At 37.2% G+C, this 23,356-nt stretch overlaps 1 protein-coding gene across 1 annotated transcript in view; it reads right to left on the bottom strand.

Annotated features, from left to right (window-relative positions):
* Sema3c (semaphorin 3C) overlaps positions 1–23,356 on the bottom strand; it is a 149,188-nt gene that overhangs the window by 16,364 nt on the left and 109,468 nt on the right. Inside the window, exon 12 of the mRNA XM_051174913.1 lies at positions 2,690–2,778. Within this exon, the coding sequence (XP_051030870.1) occupies positions 2,690–2,778 (89 nt within the window). The remainder of the gene's footprint in view (positions 1–2,689; positions 2,779–23,356) is intronic.

Below are 23,356 nucleotides of genomic sequence, written 5' to 3'. Positions count from 1 at the left end.
AGGTTGGGGGAGGGTGTGATGGGGAAAACTTAGTCTGCAGGAGTCATGACAAGGGTTGTTTAGGAAATGTAATAGACTAAACCATGCTATCGAGTTCTCACTGGTGAACCAAAGAAATATATGGTTAGGAATGATCTTTTTTTTTTTTGTGAAAGATTTTCCAGGAATAGTAATCCTTCTGAAAGATATTTGATAACTACTCCCTAAATTTTGTCAAATAGTTTTAAACTTAAAGTTAAATTTCTGATAACCTAATGATGTTAATGAAGACTTAAATAATTTAAGCAGGAGTAAAATGTCAAATTCAGTTATTCTCACTTATAAGTATTTTTTTTTAGATTGCATAGATTTGTAAACATTTAAAATGAAAAAATGGTAACATCACCTAACTTTTAGTTCCAATAATTTTATTATCCTTTATTAATATACACACATACATGTATATCAGTGACAAATTCCAGCCACCAAATCAACTACCAAAGTTGGATCTCAGTTTAATTTAAGCTTACAGAAACTAGACACCTTTTGAAAACATGAATATAGGATTAAAATATGAGATTATACTTCTGTGCTGTGTAATAACTCTGCCTATTCTTTTTAGCTACACTGACTGATATTTCTCAAGTATTTCCAGATGACATGTAATTAAGGACACTTTTCCTACTTGAATCCATTATATCCTTACATGGCCATTACAGTATATCACACACACCCAATTATTTGTATCTCACCTCAAAAGTGTGACACAAGCAAATGCCAAAGACAGTTACTGCACTTGCCCAGAATGTCTTTTGACTTTGCTTATCAACAAACCACACAGTCATCAGTAAGGAAGCTCAAACACCTTGTAGAATGATTCCCTCACATCATTGTGACTGGTTGTATATTTCCACTGAAAAGTTTCTTGTCCTTGATGATAACAAGCAAGTCATGTAACAGCCCATACATAATTCTCACTTGATCAGAATAATGTACATGTCTTTACAGCTTTTCTATAACATATATATTTAGATTTGTGTCAAACTCACTTTATTAAACATTTCCCCGAAAACCAAAAAGATACTCCAGTATTAAAAATGAAGTATTTGTACAATATAACTTTTTGTTATCTTCAGGAATCACCAAATTATCCCTAGTTGGTTGCATGAGAAAAAAAAAAAAAAGCATAATAGGGAACACAATCTTAGTTAATGCTGTGAAACATTTAAGTCCTTTGCAAAACCTGCTGGAATCAATGCAGTTAACCTTTATTTTGGGAAAATAATTTTAATGGGCTAGCCAGGAAGAAACCTTGTGCAATTCAGAGTCAAGTATTTAAAGTGATAAATTTCCTAACACACTGGAGAGTAGATAGTGTGCCTCTAGCTTATACTAGACTCCACTCTTCATTGCATTCTTTACTTTTAAAATGTAATCATGAAATCTAACAGTATTGTATCTTAAGTAATTAGATGCTTATGAAACCAACAGTCGTAGTAACCACAATAATGATCTTAATGAGACAAAATGTTCCAAGTCAAGCCAGCTAAGCAAGACAGCCAAGTGTGGACCAGCAATGCTCTGCCTCTGGTATTTCTGAGTGCCACTGATTAAAATCCTGAGTCAGTGGCAGGCTCTGTGTTCCAGCAACCATTGTGTCTTAATTGGCTTTGTCATATCAACCATTGTGTCTTAATTGGCTTTGTCATAAATAATGGTCTATGAAAAGTATTAAATCCAACCAAAGTTTCCTTAGATCTCTTTTGTGGTGTTTCCCCTTAGTGTCCAAATGCAGATAAGAAGGACACTTGTACAACAGCAATGATCATGCTAAGAGGAAAGCAGCAAGGCAGGACCACTGAACCATTTCCTCTGGTTCTCAGATACTTAAAGAAATGGCAGCTGGGCTTGATGGCCTCAGTCTGCAATCCCAGAGCTTGGGAAACTAAGGAAAGCAGGTCCCGAGGTGGAGGCCAGACTACAGTGACAGGCTCTGTATAAAAGTAAAAGAACGGAAAGAGCCTGTGGTCTGTGTCCTGACTGGCAAAGTTCTTACAGAAGTGAAATTCTCTGTGTATACTTTTTGTTTTTGTTTTCTTGGATCTCTCTCTCTCTCTCTCTCTCTCTCTCTCTCTCTCTCTCTCTCTCTCTCTCTCTCTCTCCTCTCTCAATTCAAGGAGACTAATGCAGTGAAATATCAAGTAAGTATAGAACATAAGGCTTTAAGTACTTAAAAGGAACATTTTTTTCTTTAACCAGAGTGACATGCAAGGGAAAGCAATCAAACATCAGTTTTTCTTGAAATGACTGGTTGCAAAAATATGAGGAAGCTTATCTACAATCAGTACTGTGAAGGCATTTGGGTACAGTGATTTGTGAAGAGGATGATAAAACCCTGTTCATGACAAACTATTCTAGACCTTGGCCATAGGGGCTCATTTTTAAAAAATAATGATGACCAAATTTTTTTGAATTGTGATGACAGCTGAAAAAAATAATGTAAGCCTTTTCTGTTAAGATAACTTGAAGTATAAGAAAATATTTCACAAAAATATTTGTTCTCTATTTATCCTTTTATCTGATGCATTTTACTATTAAAATATATTACAGTTGTTGGTATAATCTTTTATTAGATATTTTTACTGGCTAGAGGAGTAAAGGAATGATGTCATCATGCATGTGTTGAGATGAATAGAAGTAATAGGCAAACCTTAAAGACTTGCAGCTCCTCCAGAATGAGCTCCCCGCTGGCAGAGCTGTTGCTAGGAAGGACTACCACCTTCTGCACCGTGCCCCGATCTAGGTTGGAGAGAGACAAGCAGACACTGTCAGAATTCTGCCTGAAGACTCAAGAGTGTTGCTACCAGAAGAGTCCAGTCCTCAAAAATAGATCAAATGTTAAACAATTAATATTTATAAATATTATAATTTATAAATATTATAAACATTGAATTTATGTCTAATCCCATATGTTTAAATTGAGAATAGATACAACTAAAAGGAAACTACGTCAATCTTCAAATTTCATTTTGCCTAGGGTTCCATCACAGTTATCAAAGAAGGATATTCATGTCTTAAGTCAAAAGTGTGAGTCAGGGAATTGTACAAATATGTGTGTGTGCACAAGTATAAATAAAGTGATTCTGTAAAAGAAGTTGCGAGCCAAGTATATATTATTGAAATATAACAGGAAATATTAAGTTTGGTCATTAAAGGATTGCTTATTTCTCCAAGCTAGCTAGCATTATAGAGTGACACTCCTATCAGTTTGTTAACATTTAACCTGAAGTGATTTAATTATCCAAGGAAGTTGTAGTAGAAATGGTCGGCTATCATAATAGCATAAAGATCCTATTACTGAACAATAGATATTAGATTTATGATTTTGAGTTTAGATAGAGAAAATATCTCACTCCAACTACAGTGTATACTTGAAATAAAAATATAAATGAGAAATATAAATGAACTGGTTTATTTTAGATATTGATACCATACAGATACAATTTTACTTATCACTTGACAATGTATGTTTGGATGTTCTTAAAATACAAGGAAATTTTTGAAATTACATGGTCCAAAATAATGTAAAATAAAAATGTTCTTGTATCTTCTAGGCATATTGAAAAATTAACAGTACAGAAAATGGTTTCAGTATGAGATATCTAAATCAGATTGTTTTGTAGTCATGTAGACACCTTTATGAATATGATTATTTTGCTTTAACAATTACATGAATATTAGATTTAAGAAAATTAGTTGAAATTTAGTAATGAGAAGATGAAAAATAAGTTTCTCTTAAAATAATTAATAAACTGGATGATTATATCAATTTATAAATACTCTCAGTTGTGACTATGAACTTAAAATTTATAATTATCTACCATTGTAAGACCTGCGGAGGGCGTGGACCCTCACGCCCCGACTCAGGAAAGGCGGTCCCCCAAATCACTCACAAGAAGCGATCTTGATGCAAAAGCATGAGGTCTTTTATATTCCAGTTCACTGGGGTCCGCAGCCATATTCCACATGGGGTACAGGACTGGGAACCCTGGGTACAGGGTTCAGACAGCTTTTATAGTGTTACAACAAAGCCCACGCATTACAAACCAATCATCTCAATAGCATCCAGTATGGACCAATCAATTTGAACTATCCAAGCCCACGCTTTGCCCAGGAAGTCTGCATTTCGGGGCCTGAGGTAGCCCACGCTTTGCCCAGGAAGTCTGCTTTCCATAGAGCTCCTGGGTAGTGTGGCACGGTTCATTTCCTGTTCTCATTCACTCACAGGTGCTGTCAGTAACCCACTCTGTCATAAAACAGTCAAGAATGACCTTTTGCCTACTCTACTCACTGCTAGGGGGCAGAGTCTAGGGAAAATTGGGCTAAATTTTTCCATCCTTACACCATCACCAACAGACAAGATGGCTGTTTTAAATTTGGTTAATAAATGTCCATAAGAAAAGTTATATAGACGTGAACTGTGCAGAATTTTCTAGTTAAGAATCACTTAGGTATTGATACTACAAATATTAAGCTTCAGCATCTAAAACTGTCAGTCTACAAACAAGTGTTTCTTTGACACAAAATACATGTTTACAATTCATGTTTACAATTCACATTTTATGAACCTTATCAAAAGATTATCAAAAGTTCATTTTAAAAAATCATGGTTTATAAAATGGTACAAACTGACAGAATGATTTTAAAAAGAAAGGAAATGCCTAAAAGACATCTAGAACAGTGAATCCTGGTGCGGGATAGACAACCGCTAGACTGTGAGGATGGAATGATGAGAGTTTGACATTATAAGAGTTTGGCATTAGAGTTCATTCTCTTCCATGAGTACATTTCACAGCTTAAACGAGCTAAAACAGAGTGATGGTTCCACAATGCTGGAGACTCCTCCAGAGTGCTTTACAAACTGAAATGACTGTGCTTCTATGAGCAGCTTCTATAGTATCATATCAGCCCAGGTGATGATTTGGGAGATGTTTGTTCTAGATGATAATATAAATAAAAACTTGCAATACAAAATCTCTTAGAGATGCAATGTAAATATGTCATAATGGAAAATGGATGAATGTGGTTACAGAGTTCCTCATTTTCGAATGACAATACATCAAAATGATCAGTGGAGATATCTAGAGGCATATCATATAACCAAAAGACAGCTTAGAGAAAGCTGTGTGGTTTTCCTCCTCAACCCTTGTCTCTTCTGTGTGTCTGTGTATGTGTCTGTCTCTGTGTGTATATGTATGCAGATGCTGCTATTGAATACATACATCACTGATCCTAAAGGTGTACAGAAATAAAGACAGGAATGAGAGCACCCAATTTGACTGACATCATGTTATGATAAAGGTTATACTCTTTTCTGGCTCCTTACTCTAATATGTAAGGACTATCAGCATTCTAGCCTGTCTATGGCAATATCTTCCAGGAGCAGGGATGAGTAGAGGCTTTGTGTACCACACTCACAAGAAGAATAACATGAAAGTGTATCTCGATTACAATGTCTCTCAAAGATAAAACTGAATAGTTCAAATAGGTTGCTTTAGCTATTCCATAATGCATACACATATCAAATTGCAAAGTTGTTTACAAAACATGTGCATAACACCTCCTTTTCAATATAAAAAAGAAACATAGTTGCATGTTTTCAGATGAACCAAGTGTCTCTTAATTGCTTTTTCTAATATGTGAATGTACTGAATGTACTATGAGAGCAAATTTTTATGAGTCATCAATCACTTTAAAAAAGTTTTTGGTAAGGATACTTTATTTATCCATTGGTAAAAGATGAAAGACTACAAAATTAGCTAATAAAATATGCTGAAGAACATGCATTTGACTCTTTTCTCATTTTAGATTTTTAAAAAATATATCTGGTGTGGTGAACAAGGAAAATATTTTTCAAGTATCTTAGGCTGTATAACTCATTATATAATAAAGTAAATTTGGGTTATCTGCCATCCATTTGAACTAATTGACTTGGTAAAAATAATTACCAAGGGTCTCCACTGAGCCAGACAGAACAGAGGAAAAGAAAAAATAGACAAGTATGTAAATTCTAGACTTCATACTCGAGTCTAGAATTTATGGGTTTTTAAGTCATGTGTTCACATTAAAATGATAGTCATCATAAGATACACATTCCACAGAGGTTATAAAGTTCCCTTGTACTGACACCCACATAAAGTCATCTCCGTGCAATTTCATTTGAAGAAAATGTGGTTATCAGAAATCCTCCTTTCGGGTGCTCAGAATGATTTTCTTTGGAAGTGTGCACTATCATAAATCCTCTCCATGGCTTTTTTGTCTTTGGGGAAGACTTGGGAACACGATAGACTTACAGTGAAGCAGTCTGCCACCTTTTTTCCTTTAACTTTACTTAGCTTCTGTGTAAACAGAGTCAGTAACTATACTTTTGCAGTAGATGTCCGTCTCTACAGCTTATGTGGAATCATTTTCCCTTCTTGTATTCCTATCAACAGGCAGCTTTTGGAAATACCGCTTCCATTCTCAGTCTACATAGCAAAAGATACCTCTGCTCTTCACCAATTCCATGAAAAGTATCCCATAAGAGCATTTGAGGAGTGGGTAGATAAACAGTCAGGGCTCTGGACTACAGCAGGAATCCCTTTCATCTGGGCTTTAAATTCTCCCACAAAACTGTTAGAGTCTTTCCAGCTACTACACCTGAAACTCTCTTGGAGAGGTAGCAACACAGAAGGTAGAACTCAAAGATGCTACAGTGAAATTCTGCCTTCTAATTTCCAAAATGGGAAGTCTTTTGTTGCTTTAAATAGCCAGAAAAAAAAGCATATGGCCACTTTTAGTTGAGTTCTGACTAGCAAACAATAATGTAGACATGATTTAAAACAAAAGTCTGGTCTGGTACATAGGTTCTCCTCAGCTGGTGCAATCACTTTGCCTCTCTGTACCTCACCTACTAAACTTAGTCATCATAGGAGTAGCTTTCATTTACAGAACTTCAACTTCTTCATCTAGATGATATAGATAATAGATCCCCAAATAAATGAAATCATTGGTGATATGGGTGAGTAACCAAGGCAAATCTTAGAAGTGATTTCCATGATGTAAATCTATATGTGAAGACAACAGCAAAATAATCAATCTCATGATTATTTAATTGCCTTTGTTTATTAAATATCTGAAGAAATTTCCACAAATAAGCATCCTTTCTGATTCTTTATCTTATACTATATAGATTTCTCTGAGATTATAAGAGATCACAGCAATAATTGTTCAATTGCTCTTCTGTTTCTAACTTAGAGACCAGGCTGCTTGTGGTCTAAAGTAGGTGTTAGCTGTCTAAAGCAAGTGATGAAGCATAGCTCATTACTCAGCAGGTCACTAGAGTCAGCATTGGTATTTATCCCCTGGTTGCATTTTAACAGAAGTCCTCCTCCGTTTCCCTGGAAACAAGCTGTGCTTGCCATTGGAATGCAGGAACATTGCCACCTTAATCAGATCTAGTCCCTCCCCTCTCAGTGGTTGCTAACTAATGAAATAATTCTAGGCAGGCTGGCTTCCTCCATGTGTCACCCACACAGTCATTTAGGCACCTATGCTCAGGGAAGTGCAAGTTTGATTTAATCACCTCTTTTATCAACCTTTAAAATTTTATTTTATTTTATTTTTTAGAAAGGGACACTGAATTATATCTTAAACCATTCCCTACAAATTATGCTCCCTCTTGTGACTCTGAGAGCATGGTAATCAATAGTCATTCACACCAACTAGGAAGCAGTTTTACTCACATGAGAAAACACAATCCCAAATCACACACTAATCTCTTTCTCCTTTTTCTTTTTTCAGCTCCGTGACCCAGGGTGTCAAACACTGCAGCTTAGTGCATGGCTTTAAGGTAATTGCCATGTAAGTTCTAGTATTTATTTTTAACCTCAAACCTTACACAATAAACAAATGTGTTAAATGCTCACATTCCCTTATATTTTTCAGAGTCAATTCATTTATGGAAGGAACAAAAGGGTAAAGCCAAGGAAAAGCTGAAAATCTCTGGCAAGTGAAAGCATTGTAGACAGTAAGGGAGTGTCATTAGGGTTCCATCACCCGCGGTTTCAAAAACTGGATCTAATCAAGAGGGTGCCTCATTTAAAGCCTACTTAAACATCCATTCCAAGTGGAAGTCATTTTCCTGCTTGATTACCAAATCACTACTGCTATATTCTTTTATTGCTACTTTTATAATTTGAAAATGAAGTAGAAAAACAAGTATTATCCTCACACACTCCTGATAATAATTGAAGAACGTGATATTGCCATTTTCATCAGCCCCAGTCACAGGTGCTGACATTACCACATCTTCAGTCATAAGTAGCATCTTAAGTGTCTCTAGTAAGAGGACACACTTGGGGTCACAGCACCCATCAAAGCTAACTGCACAGTATTTTCCAAAGTTTGCTGAGTCAAGAGTTTATAGCGTCACATAACTGTGAATTTAATGAGTGAACCTAAATTAAAAAGTATTTCGTGGGAGAAGAACTTTTCAGAAAGTTAAAATACTTCTCTACATTGTAAAAAATTAAATAAATAAAACAAAATAAAATTTGTGCATTTTCAGTTTCACTTGCTGATAGCATTTAATTTTATTTGGCTACTTAGCACTTCTAGTCAGGTTCAATTACATAAACGCCCAAACACGTGGCCTTCAGATTACTTCAGCGAAAGTCACCTACAGAGTATACCAAAAATACAGATGTTGCTTCCCATGTTAAATCACAGGAAGAATTTTTAGAAATACTGCATATGTATAAGCTCTACAGAGAAACATATGCCTGATCAAATGCTTAAGACTCTCAAGTGACAAAATAGTATAATTGTTATAAAAGTATTTTAGTTGTCTATATCCATCATAAGTGACACCATCAAATTAATTTTGATATAGATCTGTGAAACTGTATTTGCATTTTGTATAAATTAAGCCAAAATAACAAACTAATTATAATTAATATATGAAATTACTTATGTATTCTGTAATATAAACATTATGTAAAAATTGTATGAAAAATTATAATAAATAAATTTCAGATACTTAAAAATCAGAAAAACATGTTTTACAAAATTTTACCAGACTACCCAATCTGCAAAAGTACTGTTTTGATGAAAGCTGAAGTGGATATGGTAATAAGGAAAGAGGATATCTGAAATACTTTTGAAAGAGATATGAGGAAAATCATTCTGGAGGGTACTTATGTCCATTGCCCAATGGAATTAAATATGCTGGGGAAGTTTGCCACAATGAACAATGCAAGACAGGGTGAACTATATGAGGAACTCTTTCTAATTTAGTTAGTTATGTGTATGTAAGAGTGCTGGGCCTGCACACTTACCATGCATGCATGGGGAGTCAGAGAACAACTTACAGAGTAGATTTTCTCTGATTATCATGTGCTTTGTAAGAATCAAACTTCAGTCCTATGGCTTGAATACACATTCCTTTTTCTGCTGAACCACCTTGCCAGACCTATAGGCAACTCTTTATTTTAGATCATATGGCATAGGATCCTAACATGCTAACCATCAGGGTCACTGCACTCCCTGCCTGGGGACAATTTCCCAAAGAGGTTCTGAGAGTTCAAGTGCAAGTGCAGCCCAGCGATGACACTGAGATGAGGGGCAGATATTGGAATGTGGAGTAACAGAACAGGGGATGGGCTGTCCTTCACGGCGCTGGGCAAGGCCTGTGTGGGATAAGATGACTGAGAACAAGACTGTGAGCAGAGTTGAGAAGATATATTGAGGTGCTACAATTGTTGGGAGGGGAGAAGGGAAGCATTGTTGTTGGAAATCAAAATGTTAGCCTCACTCAGCTTTCATTAACACCTTACTAATTCTTGAACTGAGATTTAAGTAGATCACATTTGCAAGTTAAGACCTTGTTTAGATCTAACATAAAAAAAAGTCAGTAACTTGACTTTATAAGGCTAAGGAAAGATCTTTCAGCTGGGTTCCATAAAAACTGGGTTGGTTTATGTATAGCAAAAAAACTCAGAGTAAGACCTAATATGGTCAAAGTCAATGTCATTGCATGCTCCCCACAAAAATCATGAGTTCTATTTGGGAGAAGGCAACATCCAAGGGCAACAGGACTTTTCCATATACACAGGTACCAACAACATAAGCAAAGAAAAGAAAAATATGACTAAGCACTAAGAAGAAATATTAGAGTTAGCAAATAATAACCTTAGAGAAAATTTAGCTAAATATGGTGGCTCTCATCTATAGCCCAAGACATGAGTGAGGATTAACCCAAGTATGAGGTCAGCATAAGCTACACAGTGAAACCATGTCCAAAAAAAAAAAAAAAAAAAAAAAAAAAAAAAAAAATAGCAGTATATGTGACTGATAGCTATCATAAATATGTTCAAGGAACCAAAAGTAAATTTAATAAGTAAATTTGTTCAAAATTAAAAGAAGGCATAGTTTTAATAATGAGTGAACAGGTGGGAAACTCAGAAGATAAGTCTATTTGGAAAGACAGAGTTATAGTTCTCAAATGTATAATCACAGAATTAAAATACTAACTCTTCCGGCTAAATACCAGACTAGGAAGAGTCAGTTGAATGAAAAAAATGTCAGTGACCTGAAATGAAGACCAGTAAGATCTTACGTGACTTGGAAGATGAAAAAAAAAGAAAGGACTTTCTCAGTCTGTGGCCTGCATGCTATCAAATGCCCTCATTTTCCCATGTGAACAGAGCTCCATACCCTTAAGTGTGGGTGCCCTTTAATAAAGATGGCTGCACTCCATCTTGGCACAAGGGTAGAGAGTTCAAAACTGTCAGCAAGTCATAAGACCTAAAGGTCAAAGGTGTGGCTACAGAAGGATGCTTTTGGCTATCTTAGTTTAAATAACAAAAGACCTGAATCTGAGGTGTGGCTACTCCTGACTTCAAGGCTAGGAAACAAGAAGTTGGAGCTAAGGTGAGGTTACTGAAGCCTTAGAATAAGTGAGGAAGAAAAGTCTGGTTGTTCCATATACATGACACTGTGTTCCCCTTTTTGGTTAAGGTATATAAGAGTAGTGAAAAATAAACTCTTGGCATTGACTGATCTGCCCTCCTGACCTTTATTCTGTCTCTCTGTCTTCCTTTATTGTCTATAGCTAGTCTTTCCTTCATCCACACTCCGCCACTCAGGTACTGACTTGGGGCTGCTTGGCTGGTTCACACCCCACAGCCCCACAAAGACCGCTCCTGACACATAAGGAAGGAAGATGGGGAGGGGGGACCAATATTGAAAAAAGTAATGGCTGAAAGTTCCCAAACAGATAAAAGCAATTACATTGCAGGTCTATAAGAATTTATCAAGAATTAAGTTCAAGAAAATGAGTCAAGGCTCAGTGCATTGCATGTGTAAGGATTCAGGCATTATGCTGGCCTGTGCTTGTTACCTGGCAGAATGCCCAGGGTTCCATGCATGCAGGTGCAAAGGACTCCTTTAAAAGAAAGACCCCCACCCACTTATACTCTCCCCCACTTCTTTCCTGCTGCTCCCCTAGGGTAAATAGGACTTTTCCTGTCTCCTTGTTTTCTTCTGTCCTCTCTTTGTTTCTTTACTTCTTTTCCCTTTCCTTCTTTCCTTACCCCCTTTCCCTTTCTAATAAAACTGTCACTAAGCTCTATCTGCCTGGAATGTTTGTCTCCCCCCTCCCTCCCCAGTCACCCTCTCCTGACATGGATTTTGCCAAGGTTCCCTTCCTGATCATAACAGCATGATACTGAAAACAGAATAAAGGAACAAAGGAGCAAATAACTTTGAAAGCATCAAGAAGTTCAAAAAGACACTAGAAGCACAAGAGTTGGTAACATTTAGGAAAATATTTGAAAGCCAAAAACCCAGGGAAATTGTGTTTCCTAAACAATGAAAGACAAAAAGACACAGAGCAAGGATTCTGAGTTGACAGAAAGTGTTCAACAATTGAAAGTGAAAACAAATTTTCATTTAGAAACCTTGTTGTCTCCAGACAGGATGAATAGAAAACCTGCTTAGTCAAGCAGGTAGCCCAACAAAGAACCCAGTCTTTAGGGGAGGCTGGAATAAGATAAGTCTGTTTTAGCAGAGATACCATTGTTGAAGTTGAACAATACAAAACTGCTACAGTCCATCAGCAACACAGCCAGTGTTAACATGATGATGCAGCCCAACCCATCCCCCTCCTAAGAAGAACTGCTACAAACATACCCAAGAAAGAATCTGAAGACCTCCTCAAACCATATCTAAGGTGTGCTACACTATCTTTTTCTGTTAGGGACCATTAAACTGGGTTAAGTGAACAAACCCACACTCAAGCAACAATACTCAGGATCTGGGTGATAATAAAACATGATACTAATGTCCCTGGAAATAGCCAAACTGGACTATTTGCATTTCCTGACCTTGTAAGACAAATTTGCATAACAACATGCATATGAGTTGAGATCATACACCATTTTTAATATAACACCATTCATTACCTCTATACACAACCCTAAATTTTAAGCATTGTACTGTTTTTGTCTATTTAAAATTTATAGTGACAAAAATCTGTCCTTGATCAATTTATTATAAAGTCTGACCTGTGTGGGTGTGAAGCTATTTACTTGGTTTGGGTTGCAGATTTCTATGTAGAAAATAGTAGTGTGTGCTATTATGAGGTATGGTCAAGGCCTTGCAAGGCATCTTGTATATGTACATAGTCATGTTTCCTCTTCAAAATTTTCTGAATTTTAAAGTATATTCTGAGGATCCCTAGTAGGCAGAGAGGCCAAGAGTGACACCACCAACAGGTAATAAGAATGGTTCACTTCCATCTTCTGCCTTCCACTTCTGACCTGAGAAGATGGCTTTGTCTCTTATCAGTAGGCCTTTCCTGACAATGGGCCACTCTGCTAAGTTCAAGACTGGACCAGGATGTCTTTGTTCAAACTGACCCACCCTAAATTAAGGGAGAAAAATGTGTGTAATGAAACTTCAAAACCCCAGCTTTCAGAAGAGCCCAGATTCCAGGATTCCCAGGACTCTATATGCTTGAAAGGACCTTTCTCTCTGGGAGACTTGCTGTCTTCTTTCTGCCTTTCTGTGTCTCTGTCTACCTGTTCTCTCTCTCTCTCTCTCTCTCTCTCTCTCTCTCTCTCTCTCTCTCTCTCTCTCTCTCTCTCTCTGTGAGTGTGTGTGTGTGTGAGTGTGTGTGTGAGTGTGTGTGAGTGTGTGTGTGTGTGTGTGTGTGTGAGTGTGTGTGTGTGTGAGTGTGTGTGTGTTGTTTCCACAGCCCTCATAAAGGCGCTTCTTTACCAGCCGATTCTGTCTGCTGTGTCTGATACTTCTGAGATGTTCCGAGCCTTTTATTTCTTTAACTGGCAGGGGGAAAAAAGCAAGATTGAGATGCCTAGATGTTAATACTTTGGTTTGAAATAAGGTATGGTAAACTACAATTTATTTTTCTTCTTTTATAAGCATGTTTTTACAATACACATTTGCAACTTTAACAAAACAAACAACAAAATAAATTAAGAGACTGATTCCAGTAAAACTGTACATGGAAATCATATCATGTTTGAAAGTAAACTGTGATTCCCCAGAAGAAGAGTGGCTTAAGTCACACTGCTAATTAAGGACACCCCAGCTGTGTTTCTCCAGAACTAGTTCTTAGACAGGATCCATACCACACCTGCACTCCATGATGCGCATAGCTATCCCCTGCAATGGCTATTCACAGTAAGCATTTGGTGGTGACAGAGCTGCTTGCCTGCCCCAGTGGCAGAGTTAACAGCACATTCGGAATTGCTGTTCGGCAGATCATGTCCCTACACATGCAATCCAACATTGTGACCTGTAAATTTTCCTTTGTCTATAAAATATGTATATTGTGTTTTCCCTACACACCTGACAGGCTGTTCAAGATCAAAGGAGACAAGCTGTGTGAAGTTCTCTGTAAACGCCAGCAGGACTGTATATAACTGAGCTTATTTACCTTGGCCACTCCTTACCTGTCTGCACATGTTACAACACCACCCAGACTTCTTATAAACCAGTTCTGAGTTCTGTGCTCTCCAAAATGCCATCAGCAACCCAACTGTGATTTGTCACCAAAGTTAATTTCTCTTTTTTCTGTTTTCTTCCTCTTCTTTCCTTCTCTTTCTTTTCTTTGTTCTCTTTTCCTCTTGTGTCTCTGACCTTGGTTTCCCCTCCTTTTTTTGCCTGGCAGTGAGCATCTGTAATTCTAGTTTGGGGGTCAGATGAAACAGATGGATCCTCAAAGCTCACAGGCTCACATTTCTAGCCATCTAGTGATCTCCGAGTTCAGTGAGAGACTCTGTCTCAAATAAAATGATGGAAGTATGATAGAGGACAACACCTGACATCTCCATCTGGTGCACACACAGACACACATGCACCTGACACATAGGTACACACACACACACACACACACACACACACACACACACACACAAACCCAGCTTCAAATATCAAACAAACATACTTTCCACAGAGAAGGCAGGTATGTTGTGTAAGGTTCTTTTGCTCCCAATCAGGATGCAACAAGAAATTTCAAACACAACTGTGCTCAGACTTTCTACTGAATCCTATGTCTACCACTAAGGGAAAGAACTGTCTTTTGAAATTAATGAATTGTATGATCACAAATGAACTTCTCCAGCACCATTTTCATCATATGGTGAGCTTTTTTGCATTACCTTTGAAAGTCAAATCATTGGTACAAAATGGCTTGGGACATCCTTGATCCTGAATATCCAGATAAGGAAGTTCATTCACCTGGGTCACATACAGGCCCACCATTGACTTGCCTTTGTTGTCCTTTCCCTTCCTTCTGGGTACACAAATGGAATTGTTATTCTCACCTCAGTGTTGCTAGTACACAGGAAGGTAGCATGATGTGGGAAGCAGCATATAAGAAGGACATTCAAATATAACAATCTTGTCCACTGCTACTTCCTGCTTGCCCCTGTCCTTCTCAAGGTCACCATAAGGACACTTCCTTTTATTCTGCACTTATTTTCATGATCATTATTCACTCTTACTAGTGAAAACTTCTTAATTTTTCTATTCATTCAAGGAACTCTCGGAGTTAAATGTTTATCTCTATTAATTCCCTAGATTGGCCTCGCACTGTCAGGGATTCATCTAACACACTTGGCTAATGAGGCTCCTCTCTCTATCTCTAGCACAGCACTCTTGGCTGAAGTACATCTGTAGTAACACCCTCTTTGACTTATCTGGAGAGTCCGCCAAAGCTCCTGTCGGTTGTGAGACAGATAGATGTTGGCTTTATTTCAATGCCCCTTCCACTGGCAATACAATTCTAAATAAGCCATTCAGATCATCAAATTGTTAGTTATTACACTTAGAAAAGGGAATGAGAATTTCATTTTGTTGGCTCTGTGTCATCTGAATTGAAATTTATATTATTTACTAAATATAATATTAAGTATGTATTATATTGTAAATTCAATTATATATTTGTATTTTTGATCAACAGTCACTGATGTGTAATAGATCAAAAAGACATTATTTTCCAAACTTCATGCTAATATAGGTGAATCATATTATATATATTCATGCTAACATATAAATCATGTAATATTCATGACAACAAAATTGTTATCATCTCACCTCTTCCTCTGTATAATTCTTGATCTAAGTAATATTTTTGAATTGTCAACTTCCAACTCCTATATTATATAGGCATCATTTCCTGCCTCTAATAAAGAAAACCTAGCATTTCTTTAGGCCATTTTAAAGTACCTCCTTCACTAGTATTATCGGGCCTATGAGATGGCTCAGTGGGCAGTGGTAACTACCCACCTGAGTTTGTTATTCACATGGTAAAAGAGAAAAACAACCTCCAAATCTGTCCTCAGACCACCACATATATACCATGTCATGAAAGCACACATATGCACGCATGCATGCATGTATTCAAAATAAACATTAAAACATAACATAAAAAATGCTTTAAAATGAATATAAATGTGGCTAGCATATTCTATATATCCTATACGGCACATGCTTGCTGTACTCATCCAGGAGCATGTGACTTGCTTGTAGGTAAGAGTAAAATGAGAGCTGATGGGACCTCAGTATCTTGGTTGCACTGTATTATATGACGCCACTGTAAAGTATGTGATCACCAGGCACTTCTGCATTTTCTCACTGCACTGTACCTTGGCAAATGAGAAAGACACTTAGTCTGAGATATTGCCCATATGCATTAGTCAGTGCTGACCTTCCTTCCAGAGTTTAAATACAGAAAACTTGACTAGCAATTATTTTAACTTCTTTATAATTATCAAATAACCTAGAAGTCAAAAGCTGATTGAATTCATTTTAAATGGCTACATAAACAACTATCAGCAATTTAGTGTTTTTTGAATAGCACACATTGCTCCTCTTAGTATTGTGGAACTAGAAATTCAAGATCGGTCTCAGTATGCCAAAACCAGTATTTTGAGCATCACAGTCTGTGTGTTCCAGGGAAAACTGGTTTTCTGTGGTTTAAAATTTTTAGAGGCTTCTTATCTTCTTCCATATGTGACTGCTTTCTTTCATCTCCAGAGACATCAGGTAACATTCTGACATTGTGTCCACTGTCTCATCTTTCTGACTATAGAAAGGACAAACTGCCTTGTCCTTTTCTTTTCCTATTTTTAAAAGCCTCATGTTTGTGTTGAGCACATCCACATAGTTCAAAAAAATGCCCCTTTTCTCAAGGTCAGAAATATTAAATACACCTGACAGAGCCTTTTTCTAATTAAGTTGCATATCTCCAGCTGCAGAAACTCTGAAAAAGATATTTGGATGCTCAGTATCCTGCTACTACATCAGTAGAAAAGTAAACCAAGCATACATGTAAAGAACACGATTTTAATCCCAAATACTTATCGCAGAAGTTCTTCATTTAAACTTTTTCTATTCTAACAGACAGCCACAGGCCTGTGGGGAGTCACAGGAGGCCCAACCTGGTGAGCAGGAGCCTGTACATTCTTCCTCTAGGACAAGGGCTGCAACAGCTATCCCCAGGAAGCTGGCAGCACTGCAAAAATAAAAACCTAGCATGGTGATTGACACCCCACAATCAGACATCAGATTTTATGTATCAACATCTGAACAGTCAAAACCATCCTTATGCTCCTATGAGAACAGGACTAAACAGAGACAACACAGTGATGTGGTTTGACTATAGCTCTCAAACAATCAAGAAAATTGTGAGTGATTAAGTGGAAAATGAGCAAACCTTATAGACCAAATCACTCCTTCTCCCACTGAGAGACTATACACTTGGATGTTAAGAAACCCTTCAATGTATCAACCCATTGTACAGAACCCATGCCAATTAAACAAGGAGAAGCACATCAGAGTTTCTATGTGTTCTGGTAAATGTGTCAGACATTTTGGATACATATATAATCTCAATTCTAAAAAAAAAAAAAAAAAAAAAAAAAAGGCAAAATCTGTGAATGTAGGGTTGTTCTAAGAATTTGGGTGAAATCCTTTCTTGTGTACACATCCTGTCACAGAAGGTGTATACCTCCATCTCAGAAAGGACTATAACAGAAAAGAATGTTTCCAATTCACAGGTTAAATTTTCGAACAGTAAATCTGTACTAAAAAATTTAGTACACTTCATTGAAAAGATTGTCTTTGTCTTCTTTGTCACCTTGTTAGGTATGCCACATGTAGGACTTGGTGACAATGTTTAGATAAGGTTAAGTATGTGATATTGTTCACACAAAGGAATGCCAAGGCTGTGTCCTGTCAAATCATCAGCAACATTAGTTTGACACGTGTGGATAAAACATGTTGTTCAAAGTCCAATGAGAAAATGAAATTAACTTCAGTAAAAGAAAAATGTAAACAGACTATGTTAAATTACAGTAGGAATTTGAATGTAAATGTTTAGAATGTAAAATTAGTAAGCAGACATTTTCATTTTTAATTTTTTGTAGTCAATATAGATATGACGTTACATGATCTAGAATTACATGCCATGTAATACACAAAACCTATTCTCTCATTCACCCAGAAACTCCTATAAAGCAGCTATGCTGGATGACATATTAGTTCAGAAACTGGGTTTTCAATAATAAACATACCAGACCAAGTTTCTGGACCAATAAGTCTACCTTCTTGATATTTTGGTTATGAGACTAACCTTTGTAGCTGAGCCATCTCTCCAGCCATATGGAACCTACCTATATTCTTTTTGTCTTACTTTTGTTTTATTCTTCTCTTATATATTTTATCCTCACCTCAATTTCCCTTTCCTTCCCTCCTCTCAGTCCCTCCTCCTCCCATCCTCTCCCCTTTCCCCCAGATCCATTCTTCCTGGTTCACTCCAGATAAAGAGCAGGCCTCTCAGGGAGGCCAAACAAACACAGAACAAAATGTTAAATAAGACTAGGTACATACCCTCATATCAAGGCTGGAGGAAGCAACTCAGTAGGAGCAAAAGGGTCCCAAAAGCAGACAAAAGAGTCATAGACACTCTCACTCCCACTGTTACAAATCCCATAAGTAAACCAAGCTACATAACCATAACATGTAGGCAAAGGACCTAGCATAGACTCAAACAGGATCCCTGATTGTGGTTTTGGTTCTGTGAGTCCCCATGACACCAGCTTAGTTAATTCTGTAGGTTGTGCTGTTGTGGTGTTCTTGATCCCTGTGGCTACTACAATCTCTCTCTCCCTCCTCCATTTCCCCAGTCCCTCCTAATGTTTTCCTGTGGTTTCTGCATTTGTTTCCATCAGTTGCTGGATGAAGCCTCTCTAATGAGAGGCACTATTCTATGAGTACAGCAGAGCTATCTATCATCAGGAATCATTTCATTAACTGTTTTTATTTTACAGCCATGCTTGGTTTACCCCAGGTCTCTGGGCTATCTAGTCTCTGGATTCTTGGCACTGCAGGCAATATCTGGTGAGCTCCCTCTCCTGGCATGGGCCTCAAATTGGACCAGTCATGGTTGGTTACTCCCACAACGTCCATTTCACTGTTACTCCAGCACATCTTTTAGGCAGGATGGATTGTAGGTCGAAGGTTTTGTGGCTGGGTTGGCATCACTGCAAGTCTTACCTGGTTACAAAAACCTACATTCTTATAATTAATTATTCAGATAATTACTCAGAGGATATTTATGAAGGCTAGATTACATTATTCATGTACTCGGCAAAGCAAGCATCATTTTAATAATAATAAAACATTTCAGGAATATTAGTATTTATTTACTTACTGAAATACAAAGATATGCAGTGTGTATTTTAAGCAATGTAAATAATAATTATATGAGACTTCTGCCTTTCAAAGAATATATTTCCAAGGAATAGCTTTTAAGAAGATATTATATTGTTGGAAATAATTAGAGACTTAAAATATATTTTGGCTTTAGTAAATTATCATTCCATGGCATATTTTAAATAGATGTGTGTGTGTGTGTGTGTGTGTGTGTGTGTGTGTGTGTGTGTGTGAGTGTCTATGCATGTATGTAGACCTGCATGTGTATGAGTGCAGTGCTGACAAGTACACCCTAGTTCCTACGTGGAGGTTGGTCAATAGAGGAAACCACCTTCATGTTGACACCCTCTCTGGTTCACTGCTGGTATGCTTGGCTCACTAGCCTACAGATTTCCAAGGAGTGCCCTGTTCCCACATCTCATCTACCCCTGGAAATGCTGCTGCCTCTGGCTTTTAAGTGTGCTCTGCAGATTCACACACAGGTTGGTGGGTTTTCACAGCAAGGACTATACCCACTGAATCAGTTCCTCATCTTATAAGACACAGTTCATGTGAGAGCATTTGTCCTTGGACAGAAGACAACTCTGAGACTATCCTCCCCCTTTCATATTTCTTTTCACCACTTTCTTTTTTGCTGTTCTTTACATGAGAAGACATCCATGGCAAAATGAATTATCATTTTTCTTCCCTCTTTTCAGCCATGGTTCTACTGTGACCCACTAGTACTGACTGCTGGGGAAATCCCTGCTGATCTTAGAATAAACTCTCAGAAGTTTCCAGAGTCTGTCCAGTAATTTTCAAGAGATTTGTTCTTCACTCCTAAATGAGGGGGAAATGTGTACATTATCCTTAGAGGATTTTCATGCATAGCTCTGAAAGGATGGTAGTCTTTTCCCAAATCAAACACATTTCCCAGCTATCAACTTTTACATGAGTATTTTAGAGAGTTCCTTAAAAACTCAGAGTTCCTGGCACAGTAGCTCATTCAGGATGCCATTTCAAGAGCAGCAACTGCCAACACCTCCAGTTATGAAGAAAGCCATTTATTCTCCAGTGTTGCCAGACAGACATTTTCAGGCTCTGCTCACACATGTGGCACATACTTCAAAATTCTGCATACTGGGAAGGCTTCCTGGAGCCAACATTGTGACTCAGTACTCATCCAGTTAAATGGAAGCTAATGAGAAGTGTGAAATGGTATAGGGCATATAAGAGTTGTGGTGGAAGACCACTCACACTGTTTCTACCTTAAAAAGCCACAGTATTATTAAATCAACCTAAATCTTTAACACCCATTCACAAGAACACTTACCCTTTCACCAAAAGTCACATTGTTCTGATTCATGTGTAGTGCTAAAAATGTAAACTTGACAGAATGTGTCTGAACCTTGCCCAGACACTAAAATATTTTTGTAACTCCAGAAGCAAAAGGAAAACAGGCTAAAATATTTTTGACTCTCTATTAGAGTCTGCTCTGGACCAATGGCCTCGGTATAAGTGGTAGGTGGCAAAATTAAAAGAGAAATATTAATCCCATGACAGCCTTTGCTTGCATGTCACAAACTTCTTAAAGAATAAGAAAAAAACTGGATATTAATGATTAAAACAAATAGTTCATTTTACACACATACAAACACACACACACACACACACATAAACACATACACATGAGATTTTTAAGTGTAGTAGCAGAATTTGTATGAAAATAATAAATAGACTCAGTTTATATTTAAACAAAATAACATGTAATATTTAAAAGACATTTTTACTTGGGGAAACATCAATACCTATACAGTCTCCATGACTACAAAATAGCTTCTTTAACTTCATGAAAATTCTATATTTATCAACCCAAATAAGCAGAAGTAATCATTTTCTGTAAAAGGGCAAGGCACTTATGTAGGCTTTGCTGACTGAAGCTCTGTCTGTCTCCTCCTTGTCCAACCCTCCTACCCTGGTGCCTCTCTTCTCTCTACCTTTCACTTACTTATTTTGCATGGAACATCATGGCATATAAAGGAACCCTTATTCTTAGCTTTTGTAATTTGGTCTGTGAGCTTTAACCTTTAACTAATGAGCCATCTCTTCAGCCTGATAATTTACTTGGCTGTCCAGTGATGAGACTGGAAGGTTAGATCATCAGCATCTGAAACTCAATTAAATTCTATAAGAACAATATCAGGCTTTGAGTCCATATAGCCAAACTGGAGGTTCTGTGAGGTACATTTTCATTCATAATACTCACACTGGATATACTTCTATAATTACATAATGTCCTATTTGAATTCCAATGACCTGTCACATCAGTTTTCTCTATGGAAACTTTCTTGACAACTGGTGCTTTCACTGAATTCCCCTGAAGATCTCAAGATAGCAGAGAAGAAGGGAAGCCATGATAATAACTTTCTTTATTGTCACCATAATTGGTACATCATTATTCATCCATGACAATGGAAATTCTCTCCTGTACTTAGAAATTTGGCAACATCAAAAAAAAAAAATGATATTCTCCCACTTACATTTAGAATTAGTAATACATAGGACAATGATGCATGATTCTCTCAAAAGGCATTTCAGAAAAGATTAAATGGTTTTCTGATAATGATATTGGTGAAGGAATTTTTCAAAGAAATTTCATTTTATATAAGTGTCCTAGTTATTCCAGTTTCAGAAATGCTGGAACAATATGGACAAGTGTCAGTGGTTAAGTCAGTGACTATATTTCCAGAAAGATGCTATGGGCAAAGGCCTTGCCACAACATGCACTCTACCACTTGGACAGAATTCTCTAGACACTCATGAGGCTTTGCAAGCAGTCATTAGTGAAGCCTCCACTACAATTAAAAGCATATGCCTAAGGACAGATTTTGAAATGTCACACGTGTTTAAATACACATACCAAAAAAAAAAAAAAAATCCATGTCAAGGTGCCAGAAATTATGTGGGAAGAAAAGCTGGAGTGTCTTTGCAAAACTATGCTTCTTGTTGTCCTCTATTTAAATAAACATGGCTGAACATTTTCAAAGACTTGAAAATTCCACCCATGAAATCTACATATGTTATGTAGATTTCCAAAAGAAAGGAACCCTATGGTGACATCAACATCCACCTTCTAAACAGGCTTCAAAAGAACCAAACAGAAATGAATCATCTAGCTAACATGAGACATTGAGAAAATTGGGATTCTAAACTGTGACTTTCTTTCAAAAACTACAGGTTTTCTTTTTCCTTAAATGCAAATTATACCTTGAATATTCTGTTGGTATAAATACAACTCTTTGTAGTAATTTAGGAATTATCCATGAAAACATGTATATGCAAATGAATACTGTCTTTTGGGGGCATGCATGAATTCACTGAATTAACTGTGTAACGGTGTACATACACACATTTCCCTTTAAGTTCAACCTGACAAATATTTATTAGGCTAGTAAAACCCTGTGATATGCCTATAGAGAAATTATAGACTACAAAGAGATCAAAGCTTGGAAAGAATGTGCCACAGTGAATCCAATATGGGGGAAGTGCAGTAAGTATTAGTTACAAAGTCTTGCAAGAGTATAAATGGAGTGTTTGAAATTCTTATTCAACTACTGAGTTCCCAAGGATTAATGACACACTTTTGAAATTTGTTTGCACATGGTACATATTAAAGTAAAATGAATAAAACAAGGTGGTCAAAGAATGTATAGGACTAGGAGGACATGGGAAAAACCCTGCAGACATACCAACATCCAAGAAGAATGAGGCCAGGAACTTCATGCCATGCCACAGGGCTTAACCAACAGACAAAGAGAGATTCCAAATGCCATATGATACAAGAGCAGGGAGGTGTTTTCGTGGTTATAGTTTGAGAACATTCAAGGCCCTGGTGAAATCTACAGTGAAGAAGAATTGGCAGTCGGGTCAATACTCACTCAGGCTCTGTGTGGGAGAGGAAACTGTCTAAGTCAAAGTTGGTACAGGATAAAATGAGAGAATCTAGGCATTAAGGTTATAATTGGCAACACAGGTCCTGGAGATGGCAGGGTAGTTGAGAGATAAGGAATGATTAGGTCAGGAAAGGAAGGATTTTATGCCTCCCAATTCAGGCAAG

This window comes from Phodopus roborovskii, unplaced genomic scaffold (assembly GCF_943737965.1).
Source record: "Phodopus roborovskii unplaced genomic scaffold, PHOROB, whole genome shotgun sequence".
Taxonomy (NCBI): Eukaryota; Metazoa; Chordata; class Mammalia; order Rodentia; family Cricetidae; genus Phodopus; species Phodopus roborovskii.
The sequence above is the reverse complement of the archived record's forward strand: the minus strand, read 5'-3'. Positions and strand labels throughout refer to the sequence as shown.